The 19,112-nt window shown below is 39.7% G+C and overlaps 1 protein-coding gene across 3 annotated transcripts in view; it reads right to left on the bottom strand.

The window, feature by feature from the left end:
* Positions 1-19,112, bottom strand: part of SRGAP1 (SLIT-ROBO Rho GTPase activating protein 1) — a 312,644-nt gene that overhangs the window by 71,960 nt on the left and 221,572 nt on the right. For all 3 annotated transcript variants that reach the window (XM_061416606.1, XM_061416605.1, XM_061416607.1), the window contains exons 7-8: positions 3,597-3,818; positions 1,536-1,637 (exon numbers count right to left, since the gene is read on the bottom strand). In XM_061416606.1, the coding sequence (XP_061272590.1) occupies positions 1,536-1,637; positions 3,597-3,818 (324 nt within the window). The remainder of the gene's footprint in view (positions 1-1,535; positions 1,638-3,596; positions 3,819-19,112) is intronic.

The raw sequence follows: 19,112 nt of genomic DNA on the forward strand, positions 1-19,112 counted from the left end.
ACCCATGTTTGAATAAGGGGTGGTTTTGGTTCTTTCAAAAAGAACAGAAGCCAAAAAAGGCTGCAATGGGTTTTGACCAAACTATTCTGGTGTAGAAACATGGTCCTCTTTCTTAACAGAAACAAATATACATTCACATATTCAAATTCACATGTTCAAAACATCTCAGTGAAATTAAAATAAAAGAGGGGCACTAAAGTGAATTTTGATTATTTTATCAAGGGCAAATTCTTGTTTGTTTTTTTTTCCCCTTTTTTGTACCATATCCCTTCCTTTTGGAAACTGCTTACCTCTAGAAATACATATTTCTGCTGGGGCTGTCAATCAAATGGTTCTATGAATGGGCACAAAAACTAGGCTGGCCAATGAGAGAAACCTATTTCCTGGATGTAACAGTTGAACCAAAAGTATGCATGACTTAGGTCAGGCCAATGGAAGATCCTACTTCGGAGACAAGGATGTTGGGAAGGGGTGAGATGGTAAACTGTAGGGACTATGTGGTCCTGGATCTCCCAGTACAGGACATGGAGAAAGACTTCCTACCAATACACATGAAGGATCCAATCACCAGTGAGGCCACTGTAAACACTGACCAATAAGTAAGCTGTGAGATTGGACTAAGTTTGATTTGGGTTCCTGTAAATTACAAGTGAGTACCTTGACTAACACAAGAAACATTTTGGTTCCTATCTTTATTTAAGGAGAATGTGGATTCAATTAAATTAATTTCAGAAACAGGCTTTCTGGTTCAACATGTATTTATAATTCACATTTTATGTTCTATCCATTTAAGTCCACTAATGTCCACAAATAAACAGTTTTATACTCCCATTCAAATAGTTTTTTTTTAACTTTTAATTGGAGGATAACTGTTTTACCACAAGTACTATTTTAAAATACTACTTTGTACTAATTGTATCAGTAATGCCATGTTCCGTATCAAAAATCTAAAGATATAAAAAAAGCATAAAAAAGTACTAATTTAAAAAATTAGGATTAGATTAATATATCAGGCATTTCTTTCCACATATTCATGTAGATTCTTGAAACATATGTTGGATTTGATAATCTATTGGGAATTATCTTCAGTATTTAAGAAGAAAAGGTGTGTTATGTAGATGTAGTTGAGTCCCTGGTAAAGTAGTCATCCATGGTCTTCCCTGGTGGCTCAGATGCTAATGAGGTAGCCTGTAATGCTGGAGACCCGGTTTGATCTCCGGGTAAGGAAGATACCCTGGAGAAGGTAATGGTAACCCACTCTAGTATTCCTGCCTGGGAAATCCCATGGACAAAAGAGCCTGGTGAGCTACTGTCTATGGGGTCACACAGAGTTGGACATAACTGAGTGACTAATACTTTCATGGTGAAATACAGAACCTTTGCATTTATCCTCTATAAGGAGTATTTTAGGAACCCTGTTTTAGCTGAAAATGCATGACGAAGAGATTGCAGTTACACCGTTAAATGGTCAAGTGAAACCGTCTTCCAATTTACACTGGAATTAGATTACTTGTGGGGGCAGAAAGCATGCTTACCTCCTCGTTCTCGATCTTGAGTGTGGCCAGGCGGGACTGCAGCTGTTGGTACCTGAGCATGAGCTCTGCTTGGACTGGCTGCTGGGCACTGACCTGACACACCTATCGGGGAATCAGAGACCACAGTTACAACAGGGCACCCTGCAGCCAGGCTCCCGAGGCACAGTTCTCCCATGTCAAGGCTGCAAGAATCGCGGATCCCCTCAAGATTCCAATTACATATTTTAACAGCCACCTCAACACTTCAGTGTAAAATATGAACTTGTTATATAAGTGGCGAGAGTGGGATGCAGCTGCTTGGCCTGGATAAGCCTGGGAAAAGAGCAGCTGTAGGAAGCCTCCCTTGAAGAACGTGGCAGCTGCTGGAGATGGAGCTCTGATGCTGACGCCTATCTTGTGGAATAAGTACCTGGCAGAGTGTGAAGGATGATCCAAACGCATGGTCATGCAGGCAAAGCAGGGCAGGTGGCAGAGCCTACCAATTATAGTCAGCTGGGTGACTGTGGTAAATTACTAAACCTCAGTTTCCTTGTCTGTAAAATGGGGACAGTGGAGTACCTGTGCCATAGGGTCGTGGCGGGGATGAAACAGGATGATGTTCATAAGGCACTTACAGCACTGCTTGGCACACACTGAAAACTCAGAAAAAGTGATATTTTTTGTATCTTTCATCCATGGCTTTTCTTGCCAATTATTAGCCAAATCATGAAACTGAAAAAGTCACCAGTCTTAGGCTTTGGTAGAAAGACATTTTGGCCACAATCTCAATTAGGGTAAAAAATAGAGCCTTTGATTATAGTAGAATCAGATTAGAAACAATTTCTTCTCATCTTTCTGGTCACAGAAATGGTCTTGGCAGATGAGGGTTTCCTTTTATGGAGTCTCTAAGACATCATAGACACTATCGCTCACAGGCAGAACGGGCCCTAATAAAAGGGCAAGAGGCTTACTATATTAAAATAATAATAGCTGTTTAAAAAAAGTAAAAACGCTGAACCCAACTGAAATCACTTGCCTGTGACATTTTATCATTCTGTGTTTAACATATCCACCCATAACCAAAAGATTGAAACAGTAACCAACTGGTTTTAGAAACAAAACTCTGGGTGGGATAAGCCACTCGCCCACAAGCCACTTGCCCGTAAAGCTCATGTGCTATTGGCATAAAAACTGCTTACCACTTTTAATCAAGTAATTCACTCTATCAAGCAAAATAAAATTAGGTTAGAAATATATCAGGTAAATACATACGTATCTTTTAAATTTTAACATTAGGTGTTCCAAAGAAATTATGGCATTAAAGAAGAAATCTGCCATGGAAATTATAATTAACATCTATTTTTAAAAACATACTGTCACCACAATAAGCTAAAATTGAGTTTTTAATCTATGAGTATTGTTTTGCACAGCTGGGACACCGAGTGCTATATAGCATGCTCCAATAATTGGTTTTTCTTGTTTCCTCCTGTTCACAGACGATAAATATACCACTGTAACTCATAAATGGTTTAAATGGATTCTCTCCTTGCACAGAATAAGACAAAGCTAAATTCATATGAAGAACCTAAAGATAATACATTGTTTCTAATGCTCATTTTAACAGTCTGGAGATAACTTGAGTCTTAAAAAAATGTTTTGTATCTTTTTTTCCTCTCTTTCATTTTCCTGCCATTTGTAATTATTTTTCTTTATGGGGATCTTTAAATCAGGATTATAAGAAGTCTTCAGATAGCTTCTATTAGGCCAACAAAATGTTTTGTTTTAAACTTATATTTGAATATCTTGAGGGAAAGGAAGAACTCATTAATTATCCTTCAACAGTTTAGTGCTCACATGCAAGCCAGTTTGCACCTCCATCTCTTTGGCCTCTGGAGGCACTGGAGTGTTTGACCCTTGCTTTAAGAAGTGACAGCGGCTGATCACAGAGTATTATGCTAAGACCACATGCAGAGGCAGGAGTGAGAAATCAATTGAGAATCCTTACAACTGCTGGGTACAGCAGGGAAAGAGTAACGTATGTTTAGAGAAAAGTCATTATTTTTAAAATACTCAAATACTGACCTCATCACCCATGTGAGACTGAAACTCAAACTTCATTGGTGGACAGAACGCAGCAGGGTACATCTCCATGAATCTCTGCTTATCACTCCTGGGCTCCAAATTGTCAACGGCATTCTCAATAATGTCTAAGCCCTCATGTCTGGAGGTTTCAAGGTTATACTCCGCAGAGAGATATGTTCTCAGGGCTCTGTTTAGGCTTGCATGGTAGCCAAGATCACAGCACTTAAAAAAATAAAAGGAAATCATATACAAAAATTAACTAAAAATGGATCAAAGACCACAATGTGACAGCTAGAAAACTATAAAATCCTTAGGAGTAAACGTTTCATTACCTTTCAACTGGCATTGGTTTCTTGGATCAGTATCAAAACACAATCAACAAAAGAAAAAATAAATTGGGTTTCATCATATGTGAAGGCTTTGCTTCAAAGGGCACTATCAAGTTAAAAGAAAACCCACAGAATGGGAAAAATATTTTTCTCATTATGTTATAAGAATTGGTATCTAGATAATACAAAGACCTCTGACGACTCAATAATAAAAAGACAACCCAACTAAGAAATGGGCAATGAATCTGCTAGCTATTTCCCAAAAAAAAAAATATATATATATATAAATGGTCAATAAACATGTGAAAAGACACTCAACATGATAAGTAATCAGGGAAATACAAGTCAAAACAACACTGAGATACCACTAAGAGGGCTATGATCAAAAAGACAGATAATAACAGGATTGGGGAGGATGTAGAGAAACTGGGATCCTCATACATTGCTGATGGGAGTGTAAAGCATCACAGCCACTTTGGAAAAGAGTCTGACAGATCAAAAGGTTCATAAACACAGAGTAACATATGACTTGGCAATTCCACTCTTAGGTATATACACAAGACAAATACAAATATACTTTCACACAAAAATTTGTACATGAATGTTTATAGGAGCATTATTAACAACTGAATGGAAATAACCTAGATGCCCATCAACAAATTAATAAACAAAAGGAAATATCATTGTTCAGTGGCTCAGTTGTGTCCAACCCTTTATCTAACCCTATGGATGGCAGCATACAAGTCTCCTCTGTCCATGGGATTCTCCAGGCAAGAATACTGAAGTGGGTTGCCATTTCCTTCTCCAAATGAAATATTATACAGCCATAAAAAGGAATGAAGTATTGATAACACGCTAGAACATGGATCAGCCTTGAAATAGTATACTAAGTGAAAGGAGCCAGACACAGGAGACCACACATCATATGGCTCCATTTATACGATGTCCAGAAGAGGCAAATTTATAGAGACAGAAAGTAAATTAGTGGTTGCTCAGAGACAGAAGATAAATTAGGGGATAAAGGATTTAGGAAGTGACGGCTAAGGAATACAGGACTTTTTGGAGTAATGAAAATGTTCTAAAATTGTTTTGTGGCAATATACACACAAGTCTGTGAATATAATAAAAGCCAATTGTGGATTTTTAATGAGTTAACTGTAGGGTATGTGAATTATATCTCAATAAAGCTATTAAAAATACAAGAAGCAAAATCAAATATTGAAAGGAAATAATAAAAAAATAGCATTCAAGTTTGTTCATGTATACTGAAATTGATACAGTGATTTTCTGAAATCCTTCTAGGATGCAAACATACTAACTGTAACATTTTGATATCTGTATAATTTACTGAAGAAATATTAAAGTATACTCTTTCAGAAATGGGAAGAACAGGTTTGAAGCTGCCTAAACACCCCAGGAGTGCCTTCTTTCTTATCTCCAGAATAAAATTTTTAAATAAGAAATGATTGTCAAAGTCCTTTTACTGGAGATAGAATTTTGTTTAATATTCCTAGGCATACCAGGGCTTTGGCTTCTTGAATCTTCACTACCTTTGATTTATATTTATTTTTTCACGCTGCATTTTAAGGGTATACTTTTAAAATGAAAACAAGTCTGAATATTGATCAATTATAAATTACTGACAGGGTATTAAATCTGTACATAAAAGCAATACAAATATAAAACTAGTGGTTTTAAATATACAAAAGCAGGTCATCTTTATATAGTTCTAATGAAATTCAATCAATTCAATTTGATTCAATTCAGCTCAGCTCACTAATTGGCCATCTATAGATTCCTGGGCATTTGCTAGGCTTTAACTTCTATGCAGAGTACATCATGAGAAACGCTGGACTGGAGGAAGCACAAGCTGGGATCAAGATTGCCAGGAGAAATATCAATAACCTCAGATATGCAGATGACACCACCCTTATGGCAGAAAGTGAAGAGGAACTCAAAAGCCTCTTGATGAAAATGAAAGTGGAGAGTGAAAAAGTTGGCTTAAAGCTCAACATTCAGAAAACGAAGATCACGGCATCTGGTCCCATCACTTCATGGGAAATAGATGGGGAAACAGTGGCAACAGTGGCTGACTTTATTTTTGGGGCTCCAAAATCACTGAAGATGGTGACTGCAGCCATGAAATTAAAAGACGCTTACTCCTTGGAAGGAAAGTTATGATCAACCTAGATAGCATATTCAAAAGCAGAGACTTTACTTTGCCAACAAAGGTCCATCTAGTCCAGGCTATGGTTTTTCCTGTGGTCATGTATGGATATGAGAGTTGGACTGTTAAGAAAGCTGAGCTCTGAAGAATTGATGCTTTTGAAATGTGGTGTTGGAGAAGACTTTTGAGAGTCCCTTGGACTGCAAGGAGATTCAACCAGTCCATTCTGAAGGAGATCAGTCCTGGGTGTTCGTTGGAAGGAATGATGCTGAAGCTGAAACTCCAGTACTTTGGCCACCTCATGCGAAGAGTTGACTCATTGGAAAAGACTCTGATGCTGGGAGGGATTGGGGGCAGGAGGAGAAGGGGACGACAGAGGATGAGATGGCTGGATGGCATCACGGACTCGATGGACATGGGTTTGGGTGAACTCCAGCAGTTGGTGATGGACAGGGAGGCCCGGCGTGCTGTAATTCGCAAAGAGTCGGACACGACTGAGCGACTGAATTGAACTGAACGGAGGAATATGAAGACTAAAAACAGGGGTCCCCAGGATCTAATGTCTGATGATCTGAGGTTGAGCTGATGTAACCATAACAGGAAAAAAGTACACAGTAAACATACTGAGCTTGAATCATCCTGAAACCATCCCCCGCTCAAGTCTGTGGAAAAATTTTGTCTTCCATGAAACCGGTTCCCAGTGCCAAAAAGGCTGGGGACCACTGGACTAGAACTCAGTAACATATAATCTGCACTGTCAAGGGATTCAAGTTGTTCATTTGTTACTAAAAGAGTGTCAGTACTTGACCCTTAGTTAACACACAACTTGTTTCATGTTTTATGAAGGTACAGATTTAATCACTGGCCTGTCCTTGTTGATGTGTTAAGTCGCTTCAGTCGTATCTGACTCTTAGCGACCCTATGGACTGTTAGCTACCAGGCTCCTCCGTCCATGGGATTCTCTTGGCAAGAATACTGGAGTGGGTTGCCATGCCCTTCTCCAGGGGATCTTCCTGATCTAGGATTTAATCAATGGCCCGTCCTTAGACATGCTAACACACTTGATTCCATACTCCCCCTCCAATTTTAGAATGCTTCAACTTGGAATTTTTACATAAACATATTCTAAAGTCTTGCTTTTCAAAGTGTGGTCTGTGGCCCAGCAGCATTAGCATCGCCTGGAGCTTGTTAGAAATGCAGACTCTTGGGCCGACCCCTGATATACTGAATTAGAATCTAAAGTTTATAAAGATCCACATGTTGATTTATACACACAGCAAATTTGAGAAGCACTGGACTAAAATAATCAAGGGTCTTGAACTCTGTCCTTTGGGGGTGCCATTTCTCCAGGTCAGAGAATCGAATTGATTAAAAATTTCTTGATGTAAAAAAGGAGACAGTAGTTGCCACATCACAATTACAAATGAAAGTAAAATACAGTTGTGAAATGCGACAATCAGCCTCTGCATTAATATATTTCCAGTGGAATCAGCTGCTCTCAAATATAGAGACTGATTTTCAGTTGATTAAAAAATTCTAGCCTTGGATGATCAAGTCCTCTTTTATTCCTCTTATTCCTCAAAAATACATAATGGTTCTGTGTAGCAGTTTTATATACATCAGAGGGACTGAAAATTATTTTTTCAATAACACTCCATCTTAGGAAAACATGAATTTGTAAAGAAAATGGCCTCATTTCTTTGAGATATTCTAGTGCTTCAACATACCTTACCATTCTAAAAGAGTCAGATTCAACTTGATTTTAATGAAGCAGATCGTACAAGCTGTTTTATTTTATGAGGACTGATCCCAATGGAACTTAATATAAAATTGATATTGAGAGGAAATAAACAATCCAGAGAAAAAAGTTTTTTCCTCCTCTCCAAAAAAACCAACTCTCTTTTCACATAAAAGAGAAAGGAAAAAACAGGAGAACGAAGGAAAAAGAGGAAGAAGGAAATTCAACTCCAGCTATCTACCTGAATTACAGCTCTGAAAAATACATACCAAATTTTCATTATTTCCAGATTTAGTTCACTCCTCAAATTTCTAAGTGTGGTTTCTTTGGGGAGTAAATGTCAAGATTCTAGAAGTACCAGGGCCTGTTTCTACATCCAGTTCAGCCAGGCAAATCTGGTGGGTCTGGTCCCAGTAAGAGACCTTTGAATTCACTGCTGCTGCTGCTGCAGCGACTCTATACGACCCCATAGATGGCCCCCATCCCTGGGATTCTCCAGGCAAGAACAATGGAGTGGGTTGCCATTTCTACGGTTTCCTAATAATCTAGGGAGAAGCATGCATGCGGTTTAGTAACTGACCCAGGGGCCTCCCTGGGTGCCTCCGGGACTTTGAGAACAACACTTAGATTTCTGTGACGAACTTTGATGGAAAATTTCCTTCTCTGACCTTTACCGATACTTTTTGGTCTGTGAGGTCATGAAAGTGGCATGATTTTGTTACTTGTAATATGCAACATCTTCTACACTCCAGGTTTTTAAACCATCCTGAACTTTAAAAGAAACAAGAAACAGGAATAAAATTCTTCTTCAAGGTCTCCTGAGACAGCAAGGCCTGTCACAATCATTTTTTTTTTTTTTTTCCCTAAATTGGAAGCGAAAATGACACTGGATATATTAAGATTCAAGATACTTGGTTAAAAGGCCTAAAGTAATTCTATGGAGCTTATGAATTATTAATAACAATATGAAAAGCCAGTTTTTGAACAAAGAGTTGAATTATAACCCAAGTGCATTTAATGATGAAAATACATAAGAAACCAATAAAATGTTTCATGAAAACAAAATAGTGTTGTTTGATGGATGAAAACCTCTGAATGGATATATTAAATTATGGATTAAAGCTGGGGAAAGAAAGACTGTTGGAAGTTGAAGGGTGTATTTTTTTTTTTTTTCACATCCTATGAGCTGCCAAGACAGATTCCACTAGGCATTAGTCTAAATTACCACAGTAAGGCTAATTGCCTTAGGCAAAAGGGTTGCAAATAGGATAAAAAACGAAGATAAAATTTAGGTATTGTGGCCTGTGACAAATACTTTCTCTTACCCCAAAGGTTGAGAGATCAATTGAAGTACATACTTGGTGGGTATAATGTCAGAATGTTAGGTATAACTGGATCATAGCTGTTGAGGGAGATAAATTTTTGGGGGGGGGAATAAACTCCATGACATGAGGAACCCTAGTGGGGTAGAAGTCTGGATTTAGATGGGATTACCATAATGGAACTTCATGGGAAATAAGTCCCACATGCTGCTGGAACAGTAATGGCCAATGTCATTTGCAAAGCAGCCTCCAGCCTGTGACTCCAAAATTAAGTGGTTGTCATGAGAATGGAGAGGGAAGCAACTCGTGCAGACGTATTCTATCTTAACATTATCACTCCTTTTAATAAGCTTGGCTTTGACCATTCCAGAACCATGGATATTGGGTAAGGACTTGGTCTACCCTGTCTTTTGAGTCTCTGAAAAATAGTGCAACCCAAGCAAACTGAACTGCAAAACACAGCTTTCACATGATGATGGGTAGTTTTCCAAGGACCGGAAATAAGACATGCTCAGCGCTTTTACAGTAGATGCCAAATGAAGAAAGTTGAGTTCTTCTTTGTCTTTCACTAATCTCTCCTCTAGCTTTCACCCCAGATACCACCAACACATTCTGTGACAGAGAGGCATCTTGTGGGGTTGAACTGGATGTCTAAACTACAAGCAACTTTTACAAACCTGCTTTCATGTCTGGGTACCCGACAACCCAGAGCTGACAATTTAATTCTTGTTCCAGCTCTAACAACTGCAGCCCAACATTTAGCAAAACTTGTTTGGAATTTCTCTTGAGCAAGGAAAAGGTCAAGATGGTACATCTGTGTGACAGGAATGGATACAAAGTAGGAAACAGGAGAAGGAGAACTGATATTGCATATGCTGGAGCCCAGGAGTAGACTGAAAAATCTTTTGCTGCCTAATACAGCTCACACCCATAGGGGCAATCATCTCCTTTAGAGAAGCTGTACTGGACTCATTTTTGCCCAGGCCAAACCTCTGTAACCACCCTGAGTCAAATCACAAGAGAGGAGCGAGAACAAATCAAACATGTCCCAATAAATACAGGTCAGGTTAAACATGCCATGAAGAAAAAAGTCAGAGGAACAGGGAGTGCTGGGGGAAAGGGTGCTGCTATACAGGGCAGCTGGGTGCCACATGAAGGAAAAGAAGGAATCAGTCTTGGAAAGCTCTGAAACAAAGAGTGCTCTAGACAAAAAAGTGAGAAAGGCCCAGGCAAGAAAAAACTGAGTGTGTGTGGCTAACAGAAATGCCTGAAGCTCGGGGACTAAGGAGTGCTGGAAGAGATGACACGGAGTGGAAGGTCAGTGCCAGTTCACATAGGCTCTTGGTGAATAGCTTGAATTTTATTCTAATGAAGAGTTTTTAAATAGGGGTTACAGGTCTCATTTATCTTTTTAGTACTTTGGTTTCTTGGAAAGAGAATGAACTACTGATTGGAAGGTCTTAGTGAAGCTGGATGTCTTTCCTAAGGGCAGGTAAGAGATGAAGAGGCTTTGTTTAGGAGACTGAGAATGCAGGGAGTGAGAAATACCAAGGTTTGGGATATTTTGGATGTAGAGATGATATGATTATTTTACACGTGGGGAATGAGAGAACTGAGTTTTGGGCCTGGGCAAGTGAGTGGAATGTGGTATCATTTTCTGAGATGTAAAGTAAGAAAAAGTTATGTGTGCAAAGGATGATGATAACAGGGACAAACGTTCACGGTTAGAGATGTCCGGGGGCAGTGGATAAGCAAATATGAAGCCCAGAAAGATGATCAAGGCTGGTAGTAAAAATAAGATACCATAGGACCATAAGATAGTATTGAGGCAAGAGACCAAGAGAAAAAACACCCAAGGATCACGTCTTAGGCAACTTTGAACACTCAGAGGTACAGCCAAGATGGAAAAGCGAGCGCTGGAGTCTGAGAAATGGCAGCCTCTGATGCAGTGGGACCAGGTGGATGCAATTCTTTAACAAAGGCCCGTGCACCTGCCTTGGAAGGAATGTTTAAGGCCATCCACTTCGGTCACCCAACTCATTTCAGATACCCTTTCTTCTACGAAGGGATAAAAACATGCATACATCAATTTACATGATAACTACACTGGCCTAACCCATTTAACATGATCTCTTTATAATTTTCCTAATAAGAGTTCAGGCCTAATGGGGACTGCAATGTTAAAATGTGGCAGGTTTTCACAGATAAATCTTAATACTATTATGTAGTGGGGGAAAAGTCAAACTAATTAAGGAAAATCTGAACTCTGTGAATAAGTTGCTTTTTAATTAAATGTATGTGTGAGGATAAAAGTTTTAGGACAGCTGATGATTTAGAAATGATAAAAATAAACATGGCATGCAAAATATATAATCTGATTTCAATCTTCTTCTGTACAAATGGCTACGAAAACACACGACAGAAATCTCCACCAAGAAAACGAGCTGGAGTAGGGGGATTCTGGAACAGTAAGATTTATCCTTCAAGCTTCAGTGATCGCAAACTTTTATAGGGAGTAACTGGAGACTGCGAAACTGTACTGAAAGGATGACAAATATTTTATTATTACAGGGCAGGTGCTTGGGGACAAAGCATTAATAGAATCTTACTGTTGAGGATTTTGTTTCTCTGCCTGCCTTTTGAGGGTGGGTGGGTATAGAACTGGACTGAGAGAGGTTACATTATCAGTTCTGCAATCTTAAAACCAGTTGTTTTAAGAATTTGAGATATACAGAGTGGTGAACGTGATTGCAGATCAGAGATTCCTAGCATTAAGACTTGTACTCTTGTACTCTCTTTTCCCTTAGCAAATCACAATCACTTAAAAATTTTAGCATCAATCAAAAATATTTGCTGCTTGTATGGTTTTTCTTCTGGTTGTAATACATTCTAATTTTTAAAGAATAATTAGCTATGGTCTCTTCTGCACTTAATGTTGGAGATATTTAAGGATAACAGACACAAAACCTATTATTTTTGAAACTACAATCTATTTTACTCTATGCCTTTAAACTCCCAAATCAATTAAATTTCCTTTGCCCTTGCAAATCGTATTAATTTTTTAGAATTACATAATAAAAACCTGACTATAAACTTAACTTTGTTCATTTCCCAACTGATGCCAAAATAAGATACTGTTAACTCTACAAACTAAAATTTACTTAGAACTTTCTAGACAGAGGAATCTTGACAGTCTTCTGCTTAAGTGACCCTCTGGATTAACTAACCCTCAGTTCATTCTATAAAGCAGAGGTCAGCCAACTGGCCTATGAGCAAAATCCAGCCCATGACCTGACATAATTAATGAAGTTTGATTGCAACACAACCACGTCCATGTGCTTACTTACTATCTGTGCCTACTTCCGCACTAGAGTTCAGTAGGGACGGAGACTGTAAGGTTCACAAAGTCTAAAATATTTACTACTTGACCCCTTACAGAGAGTTTGTGAACTCCGTCTCTAAAGCATAGTGACAAATGCCAAAGCACTGTGAACATGTAGAGAACAGCTAACAGGCTCTCTCTAATGTGCTATGCTTAGTCACTCAGTCGTGTCTGATTCTTTGTGACCCCATAGATTGTAGACCCCAGGCTCCTCTGTCCATGGGGATTGTCCAGGCAAGAATACTGGAATGAGTTGCCATGCCCTCCCCCAGGGGATCTTCCCAACACAGCAATTGAACCCAGGTCTCCCGCATTGCAGGAGATTCATTGCTCAGATTCATTACCATCTGAGCCACCAGGTAATATTTTTGCTCAATTAGTCTAGGCTTTCAAGAGCTGACTTCACAGTATTTGTACCATTTTATTTATTATAATTAAATATTGAATGGATAAAATAGTTGAGAAAAGAGTTGTTGAAAGATAAGAGTAACAAAACTGTTATCAAATTAGTTATCAATTGCCAACTATACAAGATTGTGAAAACATTGTAAATACGCACAATATTTTTTCTTGTATGATAAAAAACTCAAAAGTAGAAATCACAGATAATACACAATGGGAGTTGGTGTACAAAGGAAGACTATTTAAAACTCTGTCCAAAAAGATAAATCATAATTTAAAAACTGGCAAGTTCAAGTACATTGGTGTACTTTAAAATACTTAAGGCTGGTTTTTATGATGTTTTCTAACTCTCTGCTTTGTCTGTTTCTAACGCCCAAGGTAAGAGAAACCCAAGTAAGACAGTTGGTGTTGCAAGACGGCATCAGAGGGCAGACACACTGAAACCATACTCACAGAAAACTAGTCAATCTAATCACACTAGGACCACAGCCTTGTCTAACTCAATGAAACTAAGCCATGCCCGTGGGGCAACCCAAGATGGGCGGGTGTTGGTGGAGAGATCTGACAGAATGTGGTCCACTGGAGAAGGGAATGGCAAACCACTCCAGTATTCTTGCCTTGAGAATCCCATGAACAGTATGAAAAGGTAAAATGATAGGATACTGAAAGAGGAACTCCCCAGGTCAGTAGGTGCCCAATATGCTACTGGAGATCAGTGGAGAAATATCTCCAGAAAGAATGAAGGGATGGAGCCAAAGCAAAAACAATACCCAGCTGTGGATGGGACTGGTGATAGAAGCAAGGTCCAATGCTGTAAAGAGCAATATTGCATAGGAACCTGGAATGTCAGGTCCATGAATCAAGGCAAATTGGAAGTGGTCACACAAGAGATGGCAAGAGTGAAGGTCGACATTCTAGGAATCAGTGAACTGAAATGGACTGGAATGGGTGAATTTAACTCAGATGACCATTATATCTGCTTCTGTGGGCAAGAATCCTTTAGAAGAAATGGAGTAGCCATCATGGTCAACAAGAGTCCGAAATGCAGTACTTGGATGCAATCTCAAAAACGACAGAATGATCTCTGTTCGTTTCCAAGGCAAACCATTCAATATCACAGTAATCCAAGTCTATGCCCCAACCAGTAATACTGAAGAAGCTGAAGTTAAACAGTTCTATGAAGACCTACAAGACCTTTTAGAACTAACACCCCAAAAAGATGTCCTTTTCATTATAGGGAACTGGAATGCAAAACTAGGAAGTCAAGAAACACCTGGAGTAACAGGCAAATTTGGCCTTGGAATACGGAATGAAGCAGGGCAAAGACTAATAGAGTTTTGCCAAGAAAATGCACTGGTCATAACAAACACCCTCTTCCAACAACACAAGAGAAGACTCTATACATGGACATCACCAGATGGTCAACACCGAAATCAGACTGATTATATTTTTTGCAGCCAAAGATGGAGAAGCTCTATACAGTCAGCAAAAACAAGACCAGGAGCTGACTGTGGCTCAGACCATGAACTCCTTATTGCCAAATTCAGACTTAAATTGAAGAAAGTAGGGAAAACCACTAGACCATTCAGGTATGACCTAAATCAAATCCCTTATGATTATACAGTGGAAGTGAGAAATAGATTTAAGGGCCTAGATCTGATAGATAGAGTGCCTGATGAACTATGGAATGAGGTTCGTGACACTGTACAGGAGATAGGGATCAAGACCATCCCCATGGAAAAGAAATGCAAAAAAGCAAAATGGCTGTCTGGGGAGGCCTTACAAATAGCTGTGAAAAGAAGAGAATTGAAAAGCAAAGGAGAAAAGGCAAGATATAAACATCTGAATGCAGAGTTCCAAAGAATAGCAAGAAGAGATAAGAAAGCCTTCTTCAGCGATCAACGCAAAGAAACAGAGGAAAACAACAGAATGGGAAACACTAGGGATCTCTTCAAGAAAATTAGAGATACCAAAGGAATATTTCATGCAAAGACGGGCTCGATAAAGGACAGAAATGGTATGGACCTAACAGAAGCAGAAGATATTAAGAAGAGATGGCGAGAATACACAGAACTGTACAAAAAAGATCTTCACGACCCAGATAATCACGATGGTATGATCACTGACCTACAGCCAGACATCCTGGAATGTGAAGTCAAGTGGGCCTTAGAAAGCATCACTACGAACAAAGCTAGTGGAGGTGATGGAATTCCAGTTGAGCTAATCCAATTCCTGAAAGATGATGCTGTGAAAGTGCTGGAAATTTGGAAAACTTGGAAAAGTTTGGAAAAAATTTGGAAAACTCAGCAATGGCCACAGGACTGGAAAAGGTCAGTTTTCATTCCAATCCCAAAAAAAGGCAATGCCAAAGAATGCTCAAACTACTGCACAACTGCACTCATCTCACACGCTAGTAAAGTAATGCTCAAAATTCTCCAAGCCAGGCTTTAGCAATATGTGAACCGTGAACTTCCTGATGTTCAAGCTGGTTTTAGAAAAGGCAGAGGAACCAGAGATCAAATTGCCAACATCTGCTGGATCATGGAAAAAAGCAAGAGAGTTCCAGAAAAACATCTATTTCTGCCTTATTGACTATGCCAAAGCCTTTGACTGTGTGGATCACAAGAAACTGTGGAAAATTCTGAAAGAGACGGGAATACCAGAACACCTGATCTGCCTCTTGAGAAATTTGTATGCAGGTCAGGAAGCAACAGTTAGAACTGGACATGGAACAACAGACTGGTTCCAAATAGGAAAAGGAGTTCATTAAGGCTGTATATTGTCACCCTGTTTACTTAACTTATATGCAGACTACATCATGAGAAACGCTGGACTGGAAGAAACACAAACTGGAATCAAGATTGCCGGGAGAAATATCAATCACCTCAGATATGCAGATGACACCACCCTTATGGCAGAAAGTGAAGAGGAACTCAAAAGCCTCTTGATGAAAGTGAAAGTGGAGAGTGAAAAAGTGGGCTTAAAGCTCAACATTCAGAAAACGAAGATCATGGCATCCGGTCCCACCACTTCATGGGAAACAGATGGGGAAACAGTGGAAACAGTGTCAGACTTTATTTTTCTGGGCTCCAAATTCACTGCAGATGGTGACTGCAGCCATGAATTAAAAGATGCTTACTCCTTGGAAGGAAAGTTATGACCAACCTAGATAGCATATTCAAAAGCAGAGACATTACTTTGCCAACAAAGGTCCATCTAGTCAAGGCTATGGTTTTTCCTGTGGTCATGTATGGATGTGAGAGTTGGACTGTGAAGAAGGCTGAGCGCCGAAGAATTGATGCTTCTGAACTGTGGTGTTGGAGAAGACTCTTGAGAGTCCCTTGGACTGCAAGGAGATCCAACCAGTCCATTCTGAAGGAGATCAGCCCTGGGATTTCTTTGGAAGGAATGATGCTAAAGCTGAAACTCCAGTACTTTGGCCACCTGATGCGAAGAGTTGACTCATTGGAAAAGACTCTGATGCTGGGAGGGATTGGGTGCAAGAGGAGAAGGGGATGACAGAGGATGAGATGGCTGGACAGCATCACTGACTTGATGGATGTGAGTCTCATTGAACTCCGGGAGCTGGTGATGGACAGGGAGGCCTGGCGTGCTGTGATTCATGGGGTCGCAAAGAGTCAGACACGACTGAGTGACTGATCTGATCTGATCTGATCTGAAATATAAAACACGGAGAAGGCAATGGCAACCCACACCAGTACTCTTGCCTGGAAAATCCCATGGTTGGAGGAGCCTGGAAGGCTGCCTTCCGTGGGGTCCACAGAGTCGGACACGACTGAAGCGACTTAGTAGCAGCAAATATAAAACATGCCATATTTGCAGATAAGTGCCAAACATATACAGTAGGCTCTCCATATCTGTAGGTGTCATATCCACGGATATGAAGGGCTGACTAACTGTAATGGATTTGAGAATCTTTGGAGTTTGATATCCACAGGGGGTCCTGGAACCAATTTCTCATGGAAACAAAGGGCAACTGCATTCTTTCAAATAAATAAAGCATTAGAGATATTTCATAATTCCTATGCCTCCCCTCTCCCCCAATGCAAACCCTTCCCACCTCCCTAAAGATAACACAGTATCTGGAGTATCCAAACTTAACATTGATAGGTAAAGGTGAAGTTCAACTAAAACAGAGAAAATTTGAATTATTAAATTAAAATAAAAACATTAGATCACCTCCATGTCTATAGGAAAGACTTGAAATTTACGATCAAAGTGCTGAATTATTAAAGTTTTTAGACCTGTAGTAATTAACAAAAGAGGATTCTATTAAATAAGGTGACAAAGATATATAAGTTACAGGAAGCTTGGGGCTGGTGCACTGGGATGACCCAGAGGGATGGTATGGGGAGGGAGGTGGGGGGGTTCAGGATGGGGAACATGTGTACACCTGTGACGGATGCATGTTGATATATGGCAAAACCAATAGAATATTGTAAAGTAAAAAATAATAATAATAATTAAAAATAAGGTGACAAAGAAATATAAGTTAATAGTCTGAAGTATCTGAAAATATTTTCTTAAATTGTCATTATTAATTTATACTTTTCCCAAGGAGCAAGCTAAGATCATGGCACCCAGTCCCATCACTTCATGGCAGGTAGATGGGGAAACAATGGCAACACTGAGAGACTTTATTTTTTTTGGCTCCAAATCACTGCAGATGGTGACTTAAGCCATGAAATTAAAAGACGTTTGCTCCTCGGAAGAAAAGCTATGACCAACTTAGACAGCATATTAAAAACCAGAGACATTACTTTGCCAACAAAAGTCCACCTAGTCAAAGCTATGGTGTTTCCAGTAGTCTTGTATGGATGTGAAAGTTGAACTATAAAGCTGAGCACAGAAGAATTGATGCTTTTGAACTGTGGTGTTGGAGAAGACTCTTGAGAATCCCTTGGGGTGCAAGGAGATCCAACCAGTCCATCCTAAAGGAAATCAGTCCTGAATATTCATTGTAAGGACTGATGTTGAAGCTGAAACTCCAATACTTTGGCCACCTGATGCAAAGAACTGACTCACTGGAAAAGACCCTGATGCTGGGAAAGATTGAAAGCGGGAGAAGGGATGAGATGGTTGGATGGAATCACTGACTCGATGGACATGAGTCTGAGTGAACTCCGGGAGTTGGTGATGAACAGGAAAGCCTGGTGTGCTGCAGTCCATAGGGTCACAAAGAGTTGGATAAAACTGAGCGACTGAAGTGAAATGAAGAAGCAAGCATCTTAATTTCATGGCTGCAGTCACTGCCCACAGTGATTTTTGGAGCTTGCTCCTCAGAAGAAAAGCTATGACAAACCTACAGAGCATATTAAAAAGCAGAGACTAGATGGACTTTTGCTGACAAAAGTCCATCTAGTCAAAGCTATGGTTTTTCCAGGAGTCTTGTATAGATGTGAGAGTTGGACTACAAAGAAAGCTGAGCACTGAAGAATTGATGGTTTCGAACTGTGGCACTAGAGGAGACTCTTGAGAGTCCCTTGGACAGCAAGGAGATCAAACCAGTCAATCCTAAAGGAAATCAATCTGAATTTTCACTGGAAGGACTGAGGCTGAAGCTGAAGTTCCAATACTTTGGCTACCTGATGTGAAGAACTGACTCACTGGAAAGGACCCTGATGCTGGGAAAGATCGTGGGCAGGAGAAGGGGACGACAGAGGATGAGACCATTGTACGGCATCACTGACTCAATGGACATGAGTTTGAGCAAGCTTTGGGAGACAGTGAAGGACAGGGAAGCCTGGTGTGCTTCCCTGGCCATGGGGTGGCAAAGAGTCAGATATGACTGAGTGACTGAACAATTTGTGCTCTTAAGAAAGCATTTCATTGACCAAGAGTAAATTATTGCTCAGACGTTGCTGAGTACCAAATTAGTAGATTCCCCTGGAGAAGGAAATGGCAACCCACTCCAGTATTCTTGCCTGGAAAATTTCATCAACAGAGGAACTTGACAGGCTACAGACCATGGGGTTGCAAAGAGTTGGCCACGACTGAGCACATCAGCAATTTAATAAAGTCCAAATTCAAAAGGTTTTAGAATACCCATAGTCTGTTGCAAGGAAAAAAAAACTAAACTATATGAAGCAGGAATCAGAGATATACCACCGTAAGCTACTGATCAGTGTCAATATTACTACTGGTGGGTTAAACTT

Source organism: Bos javanicus, chromosome 5 (genome assembly GCF_032452875.1).
Source record: "Bos javanicus breed banteng chromosome 5, ARS-OSU_banteng_1.0, whole genome shotgun sequence".
Lineage (NCBI taxonomy): Eukaryota > Metazoa > Chordata > Mammalia > Artiodactyla > Bovidae > Bos > Bos javanicus.